Here is a 24,734-nt window from a genome sequence, read left to right as displayed (position 1 = left end):
TAACTATGAAATGTCATTTATTATACATTATTTATATGTTAGATAATTAATATATATCTTATAAGATTTAAGATGAGATTAAATTTTTTAACATGAGATAAGATTTGAGGTTATTATTATTTTTTTGCCCATTGATGAAATGAATTATATTATATCAATTAAATTAAATGTTAAAGTTATTTGGACCGCTGCATTTATTGTTGTTTTTCTACATTCACTGCATTTATTGTTGTTGAATTCATCGGTTTATTTTGTTGGCCCTTCATATGAAATTCTGGCTTTTGCTTTGATTTACTCGTTCTCTGCATATTTAGAGTGTCGCATTCTAATTGCTTCCCCAGCCTTCACGCGACCTGTTGTCTTGGCAAATCGAAGTGATTTTTTTCTTTTTTCTCAATGAATTTTCCCTCTTCTTTGTCGTCCGGTTGGTTTGATCTGGAAGGAATTGAACTCTCGCTGCAAACTGGAAATTCGCATTTTTATCGAGTGTGATAGTGAACACCAACGAATTAAGTCCTCTTGAAAAGCGGAAATGGGAAAACATGTTTTTCAATTATTGGGTGTTCTTTTATAGGGAGAGCCTATGTTGGGCTGCATGTTTAATTCTTATAAGTTGATTTCATTGACCCTTCATTATTTCTTGTAATTATGGACAGTGGTATCTTGTGTGCCTGGTTGCATTTGGGATTTGATATCTATAAAATATCATGCTTTTCTTTTAGCCATGTTCCGGTCTCTATGTCAGCTACGAGATATGTTGTTTATTTACATCTTGATTCAAGATTTTGGGGTTTAAGGAAACATTTATTGTCTTATTTGAGTTGGTTGTGTGCTCTCTGTCAATCAATTTTCTAATTCTATTCTAATATAAAATCTGCTGGTGCCTTCGAATGGCAGCTGAGCAAGGAAACAAGAAATTGAGAAGTTGCTGGAGCTGCAAGTTCAACCATAGCCCAGGTGAGGATTGATGCAAGCTTGGACTAATTTGTTTTGATTTTAAAAGATGTTTGATTTGTAGAATTCTTACACATTTTTAAGGCAACCTTAGTCAAGAATTGGAGGTTGGGCACCTGAAACAGTGGGACAAAAAGCATTCAAACCCGAGTTAGTGGCAATTCATGTCACCGCAGATAATATGTAGTTAAGAGGCCGACATTTGGAACTGTTATGGTGTAATTTTTAGGTCTCAGATTGTGAAAATACTTTGATATGTTTACGTCTAATCGATCTAAGTGGAAATGAGGGAAAGGATGAGTCAAAATGATAGTTTGAAACTCGGTAAAATAAGACTAGGCTAAAGCAATTGTGGGCCAATAAACTGATTATCAATGATCGACTTCGGATATGTTCTCCTAATTGAGTCTTGAATGACATGATTTAGTGACATTAGAATTTAATTAATTATGATCACTGAACCCCAAATGGATTTAATTCTTGAGAGCCGAAGGGGGAGATAAAGATTGGACCTAAAACTTGAACTTAAGAGGTAAAACAGAGAAGACGTGTACAATAAGTAGTAGTTTTGGTTAAGGATATTCTACAAGCAATGAAATTTTTCTCTGGCTAAAACTCTCGATTTTTTAATCATACATAAATAGACATATATATGCATGGGCAATTTTCGTCATGCAACTCCGACATGGGTTACGTCACTTTAGAAGGAAATTATCCATGGCCTGTTTCTTAATTTCTTCTTGATCTATGTTTTTCTTCGTAGTTTGATGTTTCTATACATAGACTTGAATTATTTCACTGTTATAACCTTAATCATAATCAGTAAGTGATTCGTAAACTATGGATGGTCGAAATGGATCTTCATGATATGTTTGGGTTGCAGGTTCTTGGTTTTGGCAGTCGAGAATGATGTCTACCCAGGTTGTCTTCCTTGGAGCCTTGTTAGATTGTCTTGTTTAACCGGGAAGATTTATACCTTTGTTAAAGTAATTAATTCGTAGTTTAAACAAGAATAAAAGTACGAAGTTAAGAAATTTACAAAGTTAGAAAGTAGAAAAGTAAGACAAAATAAAGGAAACTTGCATCACAAAAATAAACATACTAGAATTTTTTTTTAAAAAATAAGCATAGTAAGAGGGGTACGAAAAAGCAGAAAACCTGCAACACGTGTATAACCTATATAGTTTGCATGACACTAACTTAGTACGAAATGATCATTAAATTATCAGATAACAATTTTTTAAGTGTGTTGAATTGATTCAGTTTCAATCAGGTATATAAAAAATTTTGAAAACTTAATCTTTTAAGTGAATGATCGATTCTTTCTTGAATTCAATTTTTCCTCTATTTATACTCTCAGAAATAGATTCATTCAATTAAAAGTGTCTGTTGGCTTGTTTTTTAGTCTATGTCAACATTTTTCTGACAGTTCATACAATGTTGTGATCAGTCTTGACTCGTACACCATTGCGATCAGTTTGTTCAAATTGCTTGATGTTGACATCAGTTTAGTGTTCTGAACTAGATTGATTCTAGGTAAGCCGAGGTTGGGTGAACTGAAATCCTTACTTTGACCTATTTATTCAGTTTAGCATTGTATCAGTTTTGTTTGATTGTACCAGCTTATTTTAAATTAGTATTGTCTTAATATTATTTGTTAATAACCAAAATATACTAAATTCTTGATCCAGAACACAAGAATGTTTATGGATGTTCGAAGAGTTCAACACTCCTACGTCACCTCTTCTTTTTCAGGAAAGTTTGTACTAAAAGATTTTGGTAACTACAAGTGATTTGAAATTATCCACTTCAGTTAAGACTTAACATTGCCTAATTGAAACTCTTAGTGAAACTGAAACTGAAAACTTAAGAGCACTAGATTTCCTTGCTCACAGTTTATCTGATTTACACAGAAGAATTTGTGCAGCAATATGATCCTTGAGATGACTAGATAAATAATCAATAAGTTGTGTGATTCTTCTTTGATTTGATTGTGATACGTCTGATTAATATTTTTTAAGCTTTTTCTTTTTACGTTGACAAGAACTGCTTATGGCTGTTTCAACTGATCCTATATATAGTCTCAATCTACAATGGTAATCCGTACAAAGAAATATCTGTTCATTAATGCAGATGTACTTGTTGCCGATTCATCGTCTTTTCTGGTATCAGTTAGCTTCTGACAGAACCCGTCACTCTGATTATTAACATTATTTGGTATAATTAAAATTTGTATGACTTTAGGTTCTGATCCTTAAACGCCGATCGAAAAAGGTCTTGAATCTCTCTTGTAACAAGTGATAGCATGTTGATTTGAATTAATTGAAAGGTCTCTTAATCAGTTTGGTCATTTTGAGCTACCGATCAATCAGACTATCTAATTTCAGTTTCGGCTTGACTGATGATCGATCAGTTAAGTTATCTTTTATCTATCAAACACCAAAATTACATGTTCCAACACAAGCAAACTGTTGTGATTTTTTAGGAGTACATAGATGGTATGCAACATAAACAGTAGGGAGAAAAAAATTATAGCCATTGATATTATAGTTTATTTATATTTTCTATTTAGGAAACATATTTCATATAACGTTGAAGAAATTTCTAGATAAGAAACAGATAAAGAAGAAAGGCTTCCTCATATATTTATTTTTTTAGAAAAACTTAAAAAATGATTAATTTGTTTATTCATAGTTAAAAAGATAAATATATATCATAATGTTTATTATACATACATTATGGTTTATATGTACATAGAAAAAAGGAAGAAATATGTATAGATCGCAAACACCAGAGAGGAAGAAATGTTTAACTTTAAAAGGTTAAATGAAAAAATGTGAATCATTTTTACCACTTGATATTAAAACCAGAAAGGGAGAAAGAGATACAGTTAGATACTATTATTATTTTAATGTTTTTGATTGAAATTTTTAATCACATATAAAATTTACAAGCAACTAATCATAAACTGTAGGATCGAGTGGTTACCGCTTTACCAAAAACTGTAGCTAGTAGTAATATTGCAACTCAAATCTTTTAAACCGCACAGCAGCTCAAGCATCATGGTTCGATCGGTCTACCAAGCAGGGATAATTATTGCATCCAACAATCTCCCTCCCAATAATTGCATTTCCTTGCAATAAATGAGAATCGAACATGTGACCTTGGTTCTGATACCAATTGTAGGACCGAGTGCTTACCGCTTTACCAGAATAAAATCGAATAAGATATTCTTGCTTTGTTTTGGAATCTATTTGTTTAAAAATTCATCCAAAACCTATGTCAGAAGCATCAGTTTCTACAATTTTATCCCATTGAGGATTTGCAAGCATAAGGCAAGGGAGATTTTTAACTTTCTCTTTAATATTTTTAACAGCTTCAGCATGTTTATTAGACCAAGCTAAATGATTTTTCTTTATCTATCATATAAGAAAGCAGAATTCTTAATAAGATTTTTAATATAAGGAGAAATATAATTTAAACTTCCTAAAAATCTTTATAACTGAGTTTTATTAGTTATACTATCAGGAAATTTTGAACTAAATTCAATACATCTTTGAATAGGAATTATTTTTCCTTTTTCAATTATATGACCAAGAAATCTAATATTAGTTTGAAACAAAATCATTTTGGATTTTGATATATCCAAATCATTCTGTATAACAATTTTTTTAAACATATCTAAATGTTTAAAATATGTTTCAATATCTTTTGAATAAACTAGAATATCATCAATATAAAAAATTATAAAATTATTATAAGAATAAAAAATATCATTCATAATTTGTTGAAATTCTGAAGGGGCATTTTTAAGGTCAAATGGCATTACCGTCCATTCATAATGTCCTATTGGAACATTAAAAACAGTTTTATATATATCAAATTCTTTTATTTGAATCTGCCAAAATCCTGATTTTAAATCAAATTTTGAAAATATAATAGCATTAACAAATCTATCTAATAAATCTTTTTTTTTTATTAGAAATAAGATGTCTAATCCATTTTAGAACCATATTTAAAGGTTTATAGTTTATGACTAATCTAGGCACTCCTCTTTCCTGTTCAGAATGTTTATTAATATAAAAAGCAGTACAAGACCAAGGATACTGAGAAGGTTTTATCAAAACATTATCTAATAAAGAATGTATTTCATTATTACATAATCTTAAATATTCAGAATTCATTTGACAAGGCCTAACTTTTGTAGGAATGTCTTTTTCATTAAAATGATCTTCATAAGGTAATGAAATAATATGATTTTTTCAACTCCAAAAAGCATTAGAAAAATCATTACAAATTTCTAAAGAAAATTTATTATGAATTTTAATTTTATCAGGTTAATTATAAACTGAAAGGAAATATGTTTTCCTTCGTAAGTTCCTATAATTCCTTGTTCATTAACAAAAGTTATAGGATAATTTGGTATATAAAAGGAATTCCTAAAATTAGTTGACTAGAAATATCTTTTGCTAATAAAAAACCTGTAGAAATACAAGTTTTATCCTTGCATATATAAACTTTTGGTAATTTATAATTGATTTCTAAAGGTTCTCTTCCATCATGAGAAAGAGAATGAATAGTTTTATAAAAATATTTAATAGAAATTAATCATTCTTATATAATATTTAAATCTACACCACTATCAATCATAGCTATGAAATTTTTCTTAAAAGAATTATCAAAGGTAATATTTGTATACCATTTTTGAGATATAATCATACTTAATACAGATAAATATTGTTGATCAGTAAATAACATATTATTAAATTTTTCATTATTTAAACTAAATTAATATATATATATATAATAGAAATAAATAGATTATATATTCTTACATTAATATTAATAGTTAATTAAAATCCATTAATTAATGAAAAACTTAAAAGACAAATCCACAGTAATCAAATATTGAATCTTTTATATAGGTAATAGGTAACGTATAATAGACTTACCTGTATAGTTATATTGATTTATATTTGATTTAAATTTATATTTATTTATTCTTGAATTAATTAAAGTCAATTAATTAACAAAGAAAGACGAACTAAATATATATTACCGAGTTAAATAAGACAACTTAAAAGTACTAAAAAACAATGCTCGCACACAAGAATGAATTATAGTATCATTTGAGGATCATTATTTTATCACAATGATGAAACAATGGATCCATATTGCATATTAAGCGAATGATACATTCATCCATACACGAAACAGGGAAATGCAAATAAGTATAGTCGATTCACCATTACATCAAAATATCATTGATGATGATGAAACACATTTACACCCTCCTAATGCAAATAAGTATAGATGATGAAACACGACAACATTTTCAACATTCACAAATCAACAAATACATGCCAACCAAATCAAAGAATTTCATCTGCCTCTACACTCCATGGAATCTTGATCGGCCACATGTTTCTGGGAAACAGATGCCGGCATTATCGAGGCAGATGGTGAAAATTTAGGATCATGGTCCATGCAGGTTGACCCATAAAAGTACGTATGCTCTGGAAGCATAGAAGCCAAACAAAACAAAGATACACAGAGTTGGGGGGGGGGGGGGGGGGGGGGGGGGGGTAGGGGAAGGGGGGAAGGCACTTCATTTCGGAGTTGCTAGAAATCCTAGAAGAGATCCACTTTCCTTTTCAGCATGTCTTGCTTCCATTTGGGTAACTTGTAGAAAGCATTTTTTGTCATTTCGAACACGGATTGGAATTCCTCGTCAGAAAGATAAGCCTGTACATGTCAATATTATTAGGATTTGTTTAAGGATTGTGAGTATCCCATCTTATAAGCAACACTTCTCACTCCAGAAATTAAACTGCCATCAACAATTAATTTTGGGGACGACAGAAGTTGACTGCCTAATAATCAACTGGAATTGGAAAAGTTCCGAGAAACAAACCTCTCTCCGCTTATAATCAATACCCATTACAGGATCGTCAGATTTCGCCTTCAACCGTTCATAACTAAATGTACTTTGACTAGTTTCAGATACATTCTCATCCTGATCGGCATCGGGTTTTGACCCTGATTCCCCTCCATTAAACTCTACGATGGCTTCAGATGTCTCAGTTTCTTCCTTGACTTCCAAAACTTCTTTACGATGTTCAGTCTCTGCAAAGTTTCCACTTTTCAATGAATCTGCACGAGTAATCAAAGCTTTGGTTCAAAAAACTAATTGAAGTTGGCTTAGAGAAGATACGACAACCGTGGATTAGTGTTTTGCATTGATTTTGTAAGTTGCATTAATGAACTTCTTTTGCAATTTTATTCAACTATTTTCATTCTCACAACATCAAAGCTAATAAAACCCAACACATCAGTTATCAGCGGCATACCCTGTTCCCATACCGATAGGCTAAGAGTAAGGACATGACAAAACACACATTTAGCTATTGTTCCATAACATGGTTCCAGCTTTACCAAAAGCTAATTGATAACCATAAAACCCAAATTTTTGAAACTGTAGAAATTGTAGAACAGTTCACAAACCACGTTTTTATTTATTTGCTACACAGACAGTAGTCAAAATCATCTGAGACAATTGACGCTGCCCAACAATTTATCATTGAACTTAAAAATTACTTGTCATTCCAGGTATTTTGATCCAAAAATTCAGGGATTTCACCATTATATGGAGGAATAGGGAAGGGGAGGGAGATGGGGGAAAGGTTATTATATTAATACCACGCCAGCTGGGTTCTACAGGTGGACTTCTACTGGGGCGGGAAGGAGAGTTATCAGGGGATTTTTTCTTTTCAGCAGTCAGAACAGATGACAAAGCAGCAACTGCAGCTGCTCTCTGCGATCCTTGAGCAGTTGATCCAGGCCTTGAGGCTGAACTAGCTTTTGGAGATGAAGTTGATTTAAATGCAGAGTTCAATGCAGCTAAAGCTGAAGCTCTTTGAGTTGGTCCACCTCCACCTTGATGTGAACCATTGGGTTTCTCCTGATTTTAAATGAACGATGAGAACAAAACAGAAAAAGAGAAAAGCTCGTGCTAAAGTAAATTTTATATAAGTATACCGCCACAGCATGACCAGCACCAAAGAGGAGCATGACCTTCTTTTGGAATGAGTTTCCATGTGCCTGTTCAGAAAAAAATACATCTAGCATTTGTCTACACAGGGGCGTCACATAATCATTCATGTATGTCTATATGAGAAAATGAGACGAGATAAGAATGCCAATTCCTCAGAACCAAAAAAAAAAAGAACGAAATTTTCGAGCACATTCCTATCTCATTTGGTTGATTGTTAACTACTTATTTAAAAAGAAAATCAAGTAATTTATAACCCCGTTGTCCTGGTAGTACATAGCACAGGTAAAAGACAAGTCCGCTTCTCTAGAAGAAAGAAAAAATGCTTCAACTGTGTTAAAACTAGCACCATTTCACCCTATCAATGTACTCAACATGACATAATGAAACATCTCTTCAGAGATGTAGGAATCACTTGTTTCAAAATAAATGTGCAACAATCATCTCATAAACAAGGACATATATAAAGAGCAAACGAATAGATGTGACATACACTAGCTTTTGCAGAATCCCAGAAAAAAAATGTGGTGAAGAAACATGGCTCATTTCCTTCCGCAACTTTGTAAAGTGGAACATATGGCGACAACCCTTCCAATGAAGAAGCCATCTCAATATATTTCTGCAGTAAGATTCAGCTGTCAATAGAGCACCAATAAACGAATCATTCCAGTAACCGAAAATCCAGATATCTTGTACCTGTCCGATTTCAAATGCATGTTGCTTTTCTTTGGGGTCCACTGACTGACCAACCCAAACAAACACTTCAGCATGTGTGTCAAGTATTAATATATCCTCCGTTAAAAGGTCATCTTGAGAGAAGTTGTATACTTCTTCGACCTGACATACAAAAAATCATGAATAGTTTACTGCATACTTGAAACAGTAATTTACTTTTAGTATATACCTCAAACTTTCCTGGAAGTCCACATGGCAGCATGCATATCACAAAAAAAGTGAGCAAAAACAAGCCAAAAGTTAGTAGTCAAGATTTCAACACAACAAAACTCAGTTACAAGAGAATACAAAATAAATATTCATAGCATAGAAGAGTTCTCTACCTTTATTAAAAGACAAGCCATACAAGTGGGGATCTCTCACAATGTCAGGCGAAACATTTTTGCTGGTGTAACTTTGTTTTCCACCCACGGCAAACCAGAAGGATGAGATCTCTGTCCCTTCTTTAGTATGTTTAACAGCTGATCCCGGCTGAGATAACAAAAATATTGTAAAATAAATTCCCAAATTGTGACTCGAGAAAGTAGAAATGCTCCAGTCACAAGTAACAAAATACCCCAAGACAAATAATGTTTTTATTTGCAACAAATGCAACCCAATAAAAAGGGTCAGTCTGAGAATAAGAATCGTGTAGTTGGTTATGATTTTTTTAAAAATAAAAAAATTCAAAACAGACAGAGATATTATGGAAGAGGATATTAAGAAAGCAGAAAGCGAAACTTGAATCCCTGTAATCAAAACTCAAAAGGAATCTCAAGCCAAAGATTATGTCAACATATATTAGACAGATCTTCAAATTCACATTTTGATTTCACATAGTAGAGAAGCCCCTTCCACACTCCCATGCAGATGGCATTCTTTTTATTTCGCTTGGTTTGGTTGTTCAAGCTGGATAATGACAACCAAGCTGGATAATGACGTTGTATGCAGCAGTTCAATTTTCAGGAAGAAAACAAAAATAATGATTGTTTCTTCTTTTGCATACCTTCAGAAATTCTGCAACTTTGGCTGCGAACTGTTGCTGCTCAAAAGTACTTTGACTGCCATGCCAACTGAAAAGTGAAGATCCAGATTGCAGTAGAAAACATTCATTCGAATTCAATGATGTAGCAACCTAAGAAGATAACGGAATTTGATTTAAATTGACACAGTTGTAACTGTTTTAGAACATTTAGTTATAGAACTCTAGAGGAATTGTTAAGCAAAGAAATGCCATAAAGGTTTAACAGCATTAATTAAGGATAAAAAGGCTGAATGAACACACAGCTTCAACTTGAATGACTGTGTTGTTATGCACAGACGTTCCCGATATGCAGAAGAGAGCAACACCATCAGCAGCGTATGTTTCATCATTCAAACCTTTGTCAGCAATATAGTTCTTGTAGGCAGAGCTCATTCCACCCTGGTGAAATGAGTAGCAATAATCAGGGAAAATTTCATTAATTCACCATCTTTGGTCTGCATATTCTATTTCTTTCCCCATGTAACTATTGAAAGGCACCTTAAGGATCACCATAGGTTGAAAGATAGCAACAAACTGAGGCGGCTCTTTCCCTTGAAAAATTCGACCCTGGAAAAGTATATAATTAACTTTGTACCCCGCATTGTCCAATGAGGAAACAATGAGGTGCTTCAATACCTGCACTGGTCTTCCCTTCAGTGAGTTATACATTGTGCTGGACAATTTAGCAGCAAGTTTTCGATCTCCCTGAATATCAAAAAACAAGTTTTATTAATGATTGAATCTTTAGGCTTGCTAAGAGCATGTTTAATTTTTATGATTTTCTTTTAGGAATAATTCTATTCAATGTGTAGCTCCCAACAGTGGATAATACCTCAATGCTGTCTTTTCCAATCCAACAGCACAAGTAATAATCTTCCTTTCTTTCAGAAGAATGGTACGTGTAGAGCACAATATAGCAATCGCCACTGTAGAATTTACCAATGTCTTCGTTGGGCACAGGAATTTTTGCATTTCCATTTACGCGCCAAACCTGGAGGTATATGATTATGAAACTTTTTACCAATTTGTTCTCAGAAGTATCTAATATACAAAGACAATAACAGAATACCAGATCAACAGGAAACCTAAGACAAGACATGGACCTCTATCTTTCCATCTCCTTCAAGCAATGGAGGGACGTCCTCGTTTAACGGAGCACTCTTACTTGTTCCCTTCAATGCAGCACCTTGCTGCTTCAACAAAGCTACAAAAATTGCAGAGTATTTCACAACTTAGCGGACATGCTCAGTAAATGTCTAATACATGACATCGGACATACCAGCTACTTTTCCTCTTCCCTCCTCAGCTACAGGAAGTGCTGATCCTAATGGCCACGAATCAAATTTGGACTTGAATGAATGTGTCTCATGACCTTGGATAAGTCGATATGTTTGTGTTGATTTTGGTCTATTTTGGCTAGCCAAAAAATCCTGGAACATCATTTCGCCCATGAAATCGATATGAATTATGGAGTATAGACTATAGAGACATATATTAAAACTCTAACCTCCGCCACTTGAATTGCGGTCTTCCTCTCATCAACTTGAGTTACACGACCAACCCAAACAAACACTTCAGTGCCACAATCCAACAGATAGCATTTGTTATTTTCCAGGATTGACTTGGAAAGTTCACCATCTACACTCTTGATTTGACCATCAACAACGCTGCAAACAAAGCCAAGGATGCAAGTAGGAGTTCCATCAACCTTGACAAATTAATAACATCACTTGCACCAACTCATTAGAGATGAAGTATGTAAATCATAAAAAAGGAAACCGCCTCAAGAATAAAGCAATTTAGTTTATACAAAAATTCAATTGAATCATATCCAGCAGCAGTTTTCTCTCAGTACATTCCATGTGCTGGTGAACCTTAAAAAGTCATCATAACCTTAATCTGAGATCTAAACTCTTCCAGTAAAGTTTATCCTTAACAATCAACACATAAGATCTTCAGCTGCAAGCAAATGGATTCCAATTTCCAACAGTGTGGAATGCTATATCCCTACAAAAGGCGGGTGATTACCTCACTCACCTAATTCTTTCCACAGTTCTTGGCAAAAAGAAAGCAAAATAAAAGACTAGTGGCGGGAAAGAGACGTGGACTTGTATCAACATATATACATATGGCTACTTCAGAGGCCAAACATAAAATGATATGAAAACAATTACCTATAAAGCTGCGGAGAAGTCTTCTCGGGAATAATATCGTCCTCAGTAGAAACCTTTTTACCAATTGGAGCAAACCCACCAAAGAGAACCCAGAATTCACCAGAATCTGATTCAGCTTGTAACTTTCCATCAGTCTGAAAGGGAGAATAACAGTTATAGATAAACATAAACATTTGAGCAACAACCAAACATCAACATAGGAACTTAAAAACCCTGACAATGTTAGATGTTAGAAGTGTTCTTACCAACAATTGCCACATCACACTTCCCTTCATGATACTTGTCCTTCAAAAACTGAATCACTTCTAATGCTTTGGCCCGTTCCTGAATATTCGAGTTCGCACCATTGAATTGATATATCTTGTCTTTAGAGTCGAGAATAAACACATCGTCATGATTTAGTGAGGAACGAGAGAATGGGACCTATATGACATGTAGAAACAATTAATATACTTTGTGTGCATTTCTAAAATACCGTAGTGTTCTTATGCTCTCCTACCTGCTTCAATCTTACTACTCGTTTTCCTCTACAGATATACAACCGGGTTTCAAACTCTTCTTCTTCAGTCTTCTTGAATCCAGATGCAACACCACCTTCCAATGGTATGATGCATGGCTTGAAATATGACAAGAATTTGTCAGACTCATGCCCTTGTAGTTCTCTGTACTGCACAGCACGACCTCCAAGAACTGCATCAAGTTCAACAGCTTTGATAGCTGCAGTCCCAGCTTCATCCTAAGATAATATAGAAATTCAAGTTAGAAATATGACCCCATGAAAGTGCTACAGGCAACAAGAAAAATAAGGGAACCTGGCTAGTATCCTTTCCGAGCCAGAAATGTATGTCATGAAGATAAGCACCGCCTTTGCTGGGACTTGTCTACATAAACAAGAATTTTGCGAATAATAAGTTCGAAATATGGTGCCTATTTTCCTTGTTCTTATAAATCAACACCTTTAAATGGAAATTTAGCAGATTTAATTATTAATGACAAAGTAGAGGAAACATTCAAGTACCTGCAGAACAATATAAGAATCTCCAGAGTAGAATTTACCATGATCTGATTTTGGCAAAGGAACTGGTTGGAAGTTCTCGATCCTCCAGATGTCGGTCCCTCTATAAAAGTATTAAGTTTAACAAGAAAAAGAAACTTCAAACTGAGAAGCAAAAAAGCAACACTTATACAAGACATCAAACATGCAAGTTTTACGCAAGTGCTATGGGCATAATAACACAATGGCTTAGATGTTTAGTATTTTCCAGAGAGAAGGATACAATCTTTGACCAGCTCCCTGAAATGCGGGTTCAAGAGCTTTTGCTGAGCCAGACATCGTACAATACACAACCCACTTTTAAAGATTGTAACTTGCAGAACAGGATTTTTCAGGATCCAGACAACTCTATTTCATTTCCAAAAACCAGACAGCTGAAAGAAGGCAACAAAAGCAATAATGTAAGTAATATGGTAAGAACAAAATCATTTTCTTGAACCCAGGTTCAATGGATATTTATGAAGCATTTATCATATCACATTGTTTTGAGCACGGGTAAAGGATCGAGTTATGGGCCGGTGAAGGGGTTGATCGTTTAACTCTGAGATTTGTTGTGGCTTTTTCTACCTTATCTACCTATTTTTTTGGATGTTCGAGGCTCGTTTGAGAGAACCCCGCGATCTCAATATTAGCTATATTAATTTTGAGAAATGCTGAATGTTTTATTTCTTTCATCAGCAATCATTTAAAGACAGGATAAGCATTAAATTGGCATCCAAGAAATCTGCCCGTTATTCCCCTATCTAGGCTCGAGATTCTAGCACTTATTAAAAGAAAGTAAATAAAATTCAATCAATTCAATTCCTTAATTTCTAAACTTCCTATGAGTAAACCTTTGATATAGCACATCCTTGATTTTTGCTGTTCGATTCTTGTTTGAGTTGGGCTGGGCCCCATGAATTGAGTCCCTATCATCTGCTCCCCCTTGGAAATCATGGTTGTCCTCAAACACGAAAGAGGGAAAACGAGCTGTGAGCATGGCAGCGTCCTCCCAAGAAGCTTCTGGAGGTGACAGGCCCTCCCAATGCACTAAGACTTCATATTTGCCTTGGTTCGTGCGTTTGTCCAGTATAGTCATTGGTGAAGGATGAAATGCTTCCAAGGAGGGGGACGAAGTACTGGGTTGGAGAAGGAACCACTTTTAAACTTCTTTAAGGATGAGACATGAAAAATTGGGTAGATCCTCGAGTTCTCTGGAAGGTGTAGCCTGTAAGCCACTTGCCCTACTTTGGCTAACACCTTAAATGGACCGTAGTAGCGAGGGGAAAGCTTTGCATTGCCTCCGGCTGCTAATCTTTGCTGTCGATAGGTTGGAAGCTTGAGAAGTACCAAATCCCCTTCCTTGAACTCCACTTCCCTGTGTTTCTTGTCATAATGCAGCTTCATAACATTCTGAGCTTGGCGTAAAAATTGGTCACGTTGTTGCAGTGCGTGATCCACGGCCTCCAGACGTGCCTGGCCGGGGAGATAAGACAGAAGGCTTGGTGGTTGGCGACCATATATGATCTCAAAAAAGGTGGCCTTAAGAGCTGTGTGAAAGCTTGTGTTATAGCAAAATTCTGCCCAAGCTAGCCATTCAAACCATTTTTTCGGTTTATCACTTGTAAAGCACCTCAAGCACATTTCTAGAATGCGATTTATCGCTTCAGTTTGTCCGTCGGATTGGGGACGATAAGCTGAGCTGAAACATAGTTTGGTGCCACTCAAACGAAAGAGTTCCTGCCAAAAAGAGCTTGTGAAAGTTACGCCTCGATCGCTTACTATTGTTTCGGGTAGCCCATGTAAATTGAAGATGTTGTCAAAAAAAGATTTTGGCGACTAAAATTGCGGTGGATGGATGGGCTAAGCCAATGAAGTGAGCATATTTAGAAAAGTGATCGACAACCACGAAAATTACAGTTTTCCCTTGTGAGGTAGGCAACCCTTCGATGAAATTCATTGAAATGTTGGCCAAAATGTGGTAAGGGATGGGCAGAGGTTGTAGGAGTCCAGCTGGCTTCATTGCTTCCGTTTTGTTGTGTTGGCATGTAGAACAATTGGACACTACTGCTTCGACTTGAAGTTTCATTCCTGGCCAATAAAAATCTTGTCCAATGCGGTGGAGAGTGCTCTGGTAGCCTTCATGACGGCCTTCATGTACCAATGCAATAATAGTAGCAGTTAGTGGTGATTGTGGAGGAAGGTAGATTTTGGATTTAAACCACATAATATTGTTTTAACTTCCCATGGCCCGAAAGACTCTCCATCGTGAACCTATCGAACTATCCGTCGCACTTCTGGGGTATTAGAGTGTGTTTCTCTGATGGCTGCTAGAAAATCCCATTGTGGTTTCGAAATGGCCATCAAACAACCCTCATCCTCGCCTAGGCGTGAAAGTTTGTCCGCCATGACATTTGATTTTCCTGCCCGATATTCTACCTTAAAGTCAGAACCCATTAATTTGCTTACCCCTGTTGTTGTGGAGAGGTTGAAATACGTTGTTCGAGCAAAAATTTGAAACTGTAATGATCTGTACGAACGAGGAAAGAGTTTCCCCAAAAGTAAGAGTGCAAATGACGCACAGCTTTGGTGAGTCCAATGAGTTCCTTTCATAGACGGGTAGTTTCCTATGACAAAGGGCGAGTGCGCTGCTGAAGAATGCAATGGGGTGCCCTTGCTAATGAAGTACAATCCCTATTCCTTTTTCTCATGCATCACACTCCACGATAAAGGTATGGAAAAATCGGGAAGAGCAAGGACGGGTGTAGAGTTGAGCGCTTTCTTCAATGTTTCAAAGGCATGCAGGCTGTCGGCTGTCCATGAAAAGCCTTGTTTACGCAACATATTGGTTAATGGGGCGGCAATAACTCCATAGTTTTGCACAACTTTGCGCTAGTATCCTGTTAGTCCGAGGAAGCCCCGGAGTGCCTTTAGAGTCGTGGGTTGTGATCAGTGTTGAATGGCTGCTATTTTATTTTCATCCACACTCACCCCCTTTTGTGAAACCACATGTCCCAAGTAAGCAACCTGTCTTTGAGCGAAGTAACATTTGGATTTCTTAAGGAATAAGTGCTGATGTTACAGGATTGTGAAGACCGTACAAAGATGGCAAATGTGATCTTCCCAGGTTGCGCTGTAAACGAGGATGTCATCAAAGAAAACCAAAACAAATTTCCGTAAAATGACGCCGAAATTCGAATTCATTAAAGGTTGAAAAGTAGAGGGCACATTAGGGTAAGGCCAAAAGGCATCACCATAAACTCAAAGTGGTCGTGGTGGGTGCGAAAGGCAGTCATGTGGATGTTACTGGGGTCCATCAAAATTTGATGGTAGCGAGATCGCAAGTCTAATTTCGAAAAATATTCGGCGCCATGTAATTCCTCCAATAATTCGTCGATCACCGGAATGGTAAACTTGTCTTTTACTGTTTTTGCATTCAAGACACGATAGTCGATACAAAAGCGCCAGGTGTCATCTGATTTTTTGACTAACAATACGGGTGAGGAGAAAGGAGATGATCTGGGTCTAATAATCACATTTTGTAGCATCTCATCACATTGCTTCTCAATTTCATCTTTCTTCATATGAGGATATCGATAAGGTTTAACAACAATGGGGTTGGTACCTTGTTCCAGTAGGATTTTATGGCTGAATCCTCTTGAGGATGGGAGTCCTTGAGGTTCCTCGAACAGGCTGTTGTAGGTTTCCAGAAGGTGTTGTAGCTATGTAGGGGTCCCTCCTCTAGTATAGTTGCCGAGAGGTTTCGGTGTGATGGAATGTAGGATGAGTCTCCGTACCATGTAACTTGTAGAACCCGTAAATCAGTAGACGTATAAGCCATGCATAATTCTAGATTTTTTTAAATTTAATTGACTTCATTGCATGATTATTTTAAATGCATTTATTTGAAGTTAATTATTTATTATTTCAGTTCAGTAGTATGATTTTTAGCATTTCAGTATTTTCAGTGAGGCCGGACCGGAGTTGGAGTTTTGAGATAGAATTTAAGATTCGAGAAATATTTCCAGAAGTTAATTTAGCTAGTAACTAAGTTCATTTAAGTTAGAAAGGGAGGTTTGAAGATTTAATTTAATTATTTGAGGTGATTAAGAAATGAATTCATTTAAGTTATTAAATTAAGGGGTTAGCTCACTAAATTATTTAAAGGATTAGTAAGGCTTTCAAGGATTATTAGTTGACTAGATAATCAACATTTCCCTTTATTTTATCATGCATTTTTCGGCCACCCTTAGTGCTAGAAGATTCATTTTCCAACTCATCAACTTTGACCAATTCTTTGCATGTAATTAGTAGGATAATTCTAGGATTTTTGGGAGCACAATTTAATTAAATAAATGGACATATCCTAGTCTAGAATCAAGATAAATTTCGGCCACCACCTCCTAGAAGCATCCACCAACTCATTTGATATCAAACCATAATTCAAAATTCAAATTCAAAGGGAGTGGACTTGGTCTTGATCCTTCCTTATATCTTGCACCCACTTCCCTCACCCTCCTAACCATTTTTCTCCCTCTCCTTTCTTTCGAAATCTGAGTGAAAATAAGACCCTTTTCAGAGGTAAAAATCGTGAGCCATAGCTAGGGAGAAAGGCAAGAAAATCGAGTTCAAGGAAGGTAGACAAGAAGCGCTCCACCTCCTCCGTGCCGCGTCGTCGTTGTTTCGTTCGTTTTCTTTCGAAACGAAACCAGGCATGTCTAGATTTCTTTCAAACCTCAATCAAGTCATATTATCATTTATTTTTCAGTACATGATCATGTTGTAGCAAGCAAAAATCGAGATCCATGTCAAAATATTTTGGAACACACATGCAGAATTTTCGACTTCCCTTGACAAGCTTCACGTTTTTCTGAGTTTTGATGGTTTCAGGTATTGGATCGACTCCAGGCTCCCAAGGCGGCTTGTATACATGTAGTAGGATGCATTAGGACCATGTTGGTCCATTCAAACCAGCCCCATACTTGCTGGAAAACGCGAAAATTCAGTTTGGATGTCAAGGAGGAAGGATCTGATCTTGGCTGCCCCAAGGGCCTTTAGCCATGGTTGGATCACTTCCCTAGCATGTCTAAGACGTGACTAAGTTGCCCTTTTGGTGGCTTGGTCCATGGCCCCTCGGTTTTTAATCAAAACGTGAAAACAGCCCCCTCCCCTCTCGGCCCCTTTGGTTTTGACAGCACATGTACTTCGAGTTGGTTGGCTTGGTGTGGATCTTGGTTGGCCTATGGCCCTTAGCCACGGTTCATATCATGCTCCTAGATGTCTAGATCGTGCCATGGTCAATCAAATGGCCACTGGAACGACGCAAGACATCGATCATAGCATAAACACTACACACGCACGCATGAGGGCCCTCGGTGAGAACTTTCGGGTGGTTGCTGGAATGAGGCGAATTGTGGCTGGCCTAGGGCCCTTAGCCATGGTTCAAATCATTCCTTGGGACGTTGTGGAGAGGCTTTGGTCGGTGGTTCACGCCCCTAATGGCCTATAGTCTCAAAACCAACGCAAGTCTTGTAGTTGCGCAGCTGCTGGAAATTACAGCAAGTTGCTGTGTCGGTTCAGAGGCTCGTTCGAGTTCTTGGTTGGCTTTTAGCCCATGGCCTTGGACTGGACAGTGCCTCATTGAGTTAGGAAGGTCATGTTTTCGACCGTTCGTCATTTGGATCATTTTTGAGGTCGTACGAGAATTTACGGTGCAATGTGCCAAATTGACTCTCGAAAGAGCGTTTCGTGTTTTGGCCTCCATTCCACCTAGATTTCGACCCTATCATTTTAGGAACATTATTTTATGATTTTTCAGCGTATTTTAATCATGACTATACGTCAGTTCAGTGTCGGTTCAGGTTGGCTCGGAGTCATGATTAAATGCGAAGTCATTAGGCGTCATAGTCGCATCTTTTGAACGTAAATTGCATAGTTGGTCATGTTTAAACTATTGCATATTTTTCATGGCACAGTTAGGTTGCAGCGAGCCTGGGAACGAACCAATCCAATCCAGTTGGTAAAATTACAGGAATTTTCATTATGCCAGTTAATTATTTTACGTGCATTAAACAGAAAATGATTATTTTTGAGATTTATGCGATATGGCTTGTGGTTCATTCACTATGTGGGAGTGTTATTTTTATACGGTCGCCAGTGACCGATCAGTTCAGTATGGTACCACCCGGTCGCCAGTGACCGGCCAGCTCAATTCAGTTTCAGCCTCCCCGGTAGCCAGTTACCGATCAGTTCAGCTTAGTGCAGTGGCCACAGGCGTAAAACATAATCTCAACAGAAAATTTTACCAGATATTTCAGTACAGGCTCCAAGGAGCAAATATTTTTACAGTGATTTCCAGTTCAGTTATGCACGTATTATAATTGCTCAGTACAGATTATTTTCAGTATGCCTCAGGACAGGGTATTTTATCCCATGCATATTTTAAATTCAGATTTTTACTCGTTGCCTGCGATTTATGCATGCTGAGTCTTTAGGCTCACTAGACTTGATTGTTGTAGGTACTGATGAGGCCAGGGCCGAGGGCGGGGACCAGTGAGCCAGCTTGGGTCGGCAGTAGTGGCACCCGAGGACCTCAGTGCAGCAGTTGTTATGTTTTTCCGCAAACAATTTTTATCAGTTGATGGATATTTTTAAATTGTGATTTTTGGAAAACTTTATTTTCTTCCGCTGCAATTATTTTAAAATATTGAATTTGTTTCACCAGTGATTTTATGAGCGAGGCCATTAAGTTCTTTTAAAAAAAAAAAAAAAATTTAATTTTCCGCAAATTTTCAAGCAAGTAGTTCGAGGGCCTTTGCATAACTAGGATGTTTTCCCTTACAAACTGCATCTGCATTTTGTCAAAATCCCACGTTATACTTCCTAAGGACCGGAGCCAATTTACTCCCATGACAGCGCCAAATTCTCCTAGTGTGAGGAGGTAAAAATCAACATGGAAGAGATGCTTCTCCAATTGGATCGGAAAAGCCGAACACATTCCCGAACATGGTAGATGCTTCCCATTTGCGACCTTCACAGGTATGTCTCCTCGTTGCGATATTTCAAGGTTCAATTGTGAGACCAAATTGGAGTCTAAGAAACAATGGGTATTGCCGGAATCAATAAAGACACAGAGAGACATCGAATGGATGTATCTTATTATTTTCATAGTTTGGGCGTTACTGATTCCCGTAATGGCGTGAAGAGAGATGCCCGGATCGTCTAGATTAATCTTGTCAACTTCATCTTCTGGGTCGTTGTTCTCGACCACTTCTAGACGAAACAATCATTTGCAACTATGTCCTGGAACGAACAGTTCATCACAGTTAAAGCACAACCCTCCTGAGCGTCGTTCCTCCATCTCTGATCTGCTCAATTGCCTTGTGATCGATGGTCGTGTGTTTGTTGGGATCGTACGTCTTTTTGGATAATTGGGTTCTTGTCGTTGGCTTTCTGTGCGTCTTTCATACAAACGTGTCAGGCCCATAGCAGTTGTTAAATCTTTTGGGTGGTGAATGTCTACCTCAATCGCGATGTGTTCTTGTACGCCGTTAATGAAAATTTACACTTCTTGCTCGCTTGTGAGGGAGAAAGCTCGTGCAGAAAGTTGCTCAAATTGAAGTTGGTATTCTCCCACTGCTTATTTGTCGCAATTTCGATAGTTCTCCCAGTTTGTTGGTGCGAATCGGTGGCCCAAACCTCATGTGGCAGTATTGTGCAAAAAACTCCCATGTAAGATCGGGTCGATCTCGCTCAAGTTTTAAGGACCATAGTTCAGCGTCTCCTTCAAGATAAAAAGAAGCGAGCCCCATGCGCTGATCTTCGGGCTTGCGTTGATGGCGGAAAAAATGTTCACATCGGCTTATCCAACTAATGGGGGTCGGTTGACCCATCATAGGTCGGAAAATCCATCCTCGAATATTTGGGAATTAATTGATTCGAGTCCCCCAACTCATTGGATTTGCGCCGATCTTTTGTCCGTGAATCAGATGCTCCGCTGCTATCCTCACTGTCCTTGCTGGTTTTTGACACTTGAGCAGCCAATTCTTCAAGCCTTTTGTGTAGATCTTGTTGTGTGCATTCTTATTGATCTTGTCTACGTGTTTGGTCTTCTCTTTCGGATTTGAACAGGTTGAAGAGGATCGTAAGTTGCTGTTGGATTGCTTGCAAATCGCCCATAACCAATGGCTCTGATACCAATTTGTTATGAGAACGGGTAAAAGATTGGGTTATAGGTCGGTGAAGGGGTTGATCGTTTAACTCTGAGATTTGTTTGTAGCTTTTTCTACCTTGTCTACCTATTTTTTTGGATGTTCGAGGCTCGTTTGAGAGAACCTCACGATCTCAATATTAGCTATATTTTTTTGATAAAAACTGAATGTTTTATTTCTTTCATCAGCAGTCATTTAAATACAGGATAAGCATTAAATTGGCATCCAAGAAATCTACACATTATTCCCCTATCTAGGCTCTAGATTTTAGCACTTATTAAAGGGAAGTAAATAAAATTCAATCAATTCAATTCCTTATTTTCTAAACTTCCCATGAGTAAACCTTTGATATAGCACATCCTTGATTTTTGCTGCTCGATTCTTGTTTGAGTTAGGCTGGGCCCCATGGATTGAGTCCCTGACACATGTCCATAGGGGAGAATAGAAAAAAAGATTCATCCCACTTAAAAGAATAAGAAAAACAAATGAGAAAACAACATAATGAGACCATTTCACAAAACCTGAACGACAATATTAAGGAAAAAATTTTTTGCTAGTTGGTATTTTTCACATTCAAGTGCAACAGTGTGAAGGCTAGAGCAATTCTTCACCATCCCATCACTCCTTTTATGAAACATGGAAAAGCTATAATTCATCTTTCTGATATAATAATTTCCCTTGACAACAACAACTATGTGAAAAGATAATAACTGCAAGTCCAAACCAAAGTTGGATTCAGAAGAGGTAATGCTTTTTAGTATCATCCATCGTACAGCAATTCCTATCAAATTAAATATTTATCCTTGGAAAAAAATTATGGCTAAGATGCAAGAGGCAGAGCAGGAACAATAAGGTTTGAACATTTTGGTGGACAAATTATTTTCTTTACCTTCATTCTATCAATTATTTGAGAGAATGAGGTGCTTCGACTTAGATATCAATTTCAAAAAATAACTCTTTGGGATGCTATTGATGCCCGCAAGTGGCCTGGCCACATGCCAAATCAAAAGGAAAATTTCTCACTTTTGTGTTGCCATATTAACTTCTCTGTAGCTTGTTCATCGGAGACCTTCCAACACCATGACAAAAAAAATCAACATGACTTCAATATTAATGTAGAATATTATTCATTAATTGATACCCGTGTTAAAAAATTGTTTAACACCTACTTGCTTTAAATACTAATGTTACTCCATCATACTTCTCCACTGATAGAAACACCTTCCAAAAGTTGGAAGGAAATCCAGTCTCCAACATCACCACAGGTTCGGACAATGCTGCCGATACCTCATGCTTCATCGTCCAAAAGAACAATCAATTCACAGCCATAAAAAATTTCAAAGTATATATTCACGAACAGCCAGAGAAGCCAACCAATGGACTGCACCATGTTATACTGAGAACCTATAATCCAAGTTAAATTTACTTTAGTTCCAGAATCATCCATGAGATAAACTGCGTGTTATTTCCCATATATATAGCTAGCCAATTTCCTTATAACTGGATATTGTGAAAAAGTAACGAAGATGAAATTTCTGCCCATATCTACTGCACAAGGCAGGTGGCATCTATTTCTATAACATTTACAAATTACTAGCACGAGATTCCAGCTGATCAGCAGTTCTTGAATAGTTTCAAACTACAAACCTTGCTTTTTATCCCAATGTCTATGACCAAGGATCCACAATATCTTGAGGCAAGCAATTCAAATATTGCTTGAATTAAATTCTTATACTCCTACTCTGATCTCATATTTTCAGACCGATATTTTACCTTCTTCTTGGTTAACCACACCCTCCATCATGCAGAACAAACACAAGGCATTCCAGAAAGTTCCACATCACACAACGTAATGTTAGATTATTTGCTGCGTGAGAATAATTAAATTCTATAGGTAATCAGCAGAAAGCCATAGCTCCTTAACCTCCTTGGTAGGAGTTTTATAGTCTATGAAAGACTGCTACACAATAAACCTCTATGTTTACATTTAACAGTCCTCATCGTTTACAGTAAAAGAAAGGGTGCTCCTAACTTCTCCCTTTACATTTTCACAGGGGCTTGCTCTCTCCTGCCCGGTTCCTGTGCCTTTGCACCGATAGGTCCGCCAAGTGCTCCCAGGAAAGTACTTTAATATTGCTCGACTTACATATGGTAGGGCATAATTGTCAACTAAAAAATTAACCTCTAGACAATTAAGGACCACAACAGTTGATCATTGATACCCATAATCAACAATCAAAATGGTTCAAGAATTTTCACAACTGTTGACAAAATGAATAAATTGTGCAATTTATATTGTTTTTTTTATCTGAAATTCTGAAATATTAGAAGAAAAAAAAAACTAAATTAAACTAACCTAAACATGTCAACGATATCAGAAAGGCACACCTTTTCACCAGATCCTTTGGTGATTAAGAGAAGGGAGAATCTCCGCATGACAATCTATGCATACAATTAAACTTCGATGGCAAACAAAAAATATACCAAAAGCAGTAATCGAAAAAGGATAATAGATAGCTCAGCATTATGCAGAGCCAAGATAATCGGAAGGTCGCATCTTTTCCGATAACTTCTCTGATCATGAAGAAAATTAACGAATGAAACCATTTTCAAAATAACCTATAATAGCTCAGATAACAAAAATAAAATCAAACAAGAAACAAATAATCAAAGCTAAGGAAAAAAACCAATATTAAAATTCAGCAAACTAGATCTAAAAAATATTTTCAGATACACCAATCTCCGAACCTTCAAAAGATCTCTATTATCGTCCCTCTTCCTTGGCAAATCTACGAAAAGCAACGAAGGACAAAGGGTGTCTACAGAAAGAGAAAATTCAGGGGGAAAAAAAAAGAAGGTTTGAAAGGAAGGGAGAACGGCACGCAGAGCTGGCGAATGGCATAAAAGTCGTGAGAAAGATCGAAGTTTTCTTAAGAAAAAATCTCTGGGTAATAATTTTGGTTTAAAACTTTTCGGGGCTGTTGAGATCCAAGGATTAAAATCTATACAACTCTTTTTCAGACGGTAATTAGAGGGAAAAAATGAAATAGTTGCGTAGAGAGAGATAGGAGGAAATGTGGTAGAGAGAGAATTATATATATGGGCTTTTGAGATTGAAGGATAAATCTATACAATTCTTTCTTATACACGGTCGTTTTCAACCCAAAAACTCTATTTTAAAATAATTTTAAATTATTTTAAAATAGTTCAGTTTCACGGGGAACCCTGAATAGTTTACCGAACAAATTGTACTTGAATTTTCTTCGTAGAAATTGGCTTGAGACAGATATTCTTTATTATAAATATCACCGTTCAAGCTTTCAAATAACATTCTTTTCCCTTACCGCATAGACCGGGAGATTGGAACAAAGATAGGCGGATTCTCATTCGTTACAACATACAAAATATTTTAAGTGAAAGCGATGACAATGACTTCATTTTGTATTGCTCAATCGCCGCTTTCCTGTTTCACTGGCTCTGCTCGCTTCGTCTGATTGAGAACTACGACGGGGTCGAAATGCATAAGTTCGTGATCTCCTCTCCTATCGAGACTTAGTTCTCCGTTCCGGCGTCA

The 24,734-nt window shown here is 36.7% G+C and overlaps 1 protein-coding gene and 1 long non-coding RNA gene across 3 annotated transcripts; one reads left to right on the top strand and one right to left on the bottom strand.

Annotated features, from left to right (window-relative positions):
• Positions 1–250: 250 nt before the first annotated feature.
• On the top strand, positions 251–3,272 carry LOC142547947 (uncharacterized). 2 transcript variants are annotated; one of them, XR_012820819.1, is made up of 3 exons: positions 251–957; positions 1,838–2,490; positions 3,088–3,272. It is a non-coding gene; the product is annotated as an uncharacterized LOC142547947 (long non-coding RNA). The 2 variants fall into 2 exon arrangements; XR_012820818.1 differs by having other exon boundaries at positions 2,646–3,272.
• A 2,977-nt stretch (positions 3,273–6,249) lies between these two features.
• On the bottom strand, positions 6,250–24,230 carry LOC142548390 (villin-3-like). Its single transcript, XM_075656681.1, has 23 exons — positions 23,909–24,230; positions 13,195–13,345; positions 12,936–13,035; positions 12,730–12,798; positions 12,417–12,653; positions 12,167–12,340; positions 11,918–12,051; positions 11,251–11,410; positions 11,023–11,173; positions 10,847–10,947; positions 10,576–10,734; positions 10,380–10,448; positions 10,242–10,310; positions 10,005–10,142; positions 9,726–9,854; positions 9,064–9,211; positions 8,910–8,920; positions 8,702–8,842; positions 8,499–8,624; positions 7,993–8,055; positions 7,654–7,915; positions 6,869–7,107; positions 6,250–6,699 (listed from the first exon to the last, which is right to left on the bottom strand). Exons 2-23 carry the CDS (start codon positions 13,248–13,250, stop codon positions 6,586–6,588), a joined length of 2,850 nt encoding a protein of 949 aa, XP_075512796.1. The 5' UTR covers positions 13,251–13,345; positions 23,909–24,230; the 3' UTR covers positions 6,250–6,585.
• Positions 24,231–24,734: the final 504 nt, after the last annotated feature.

Source organism: Primulina tabacum, chromosome 6 (genome assembly GCF_025594145.1).
Source record: "Primulina tabacum isolate GXHZ01 chromosome 6, ASM2559414v2, whole genome shotgun sequence".
Lineage (NCBI taxonomy): Eukaryota > Viridiplantae > Streptophyta > Magnoliopsida > Lamiales > Gesneriaceae > Primulina > Primulina tabacum.
Note: the sequence above shows the minus strand (reverse complement) of the source record. Positions and strands in the feature narration are given on the sequence as shown.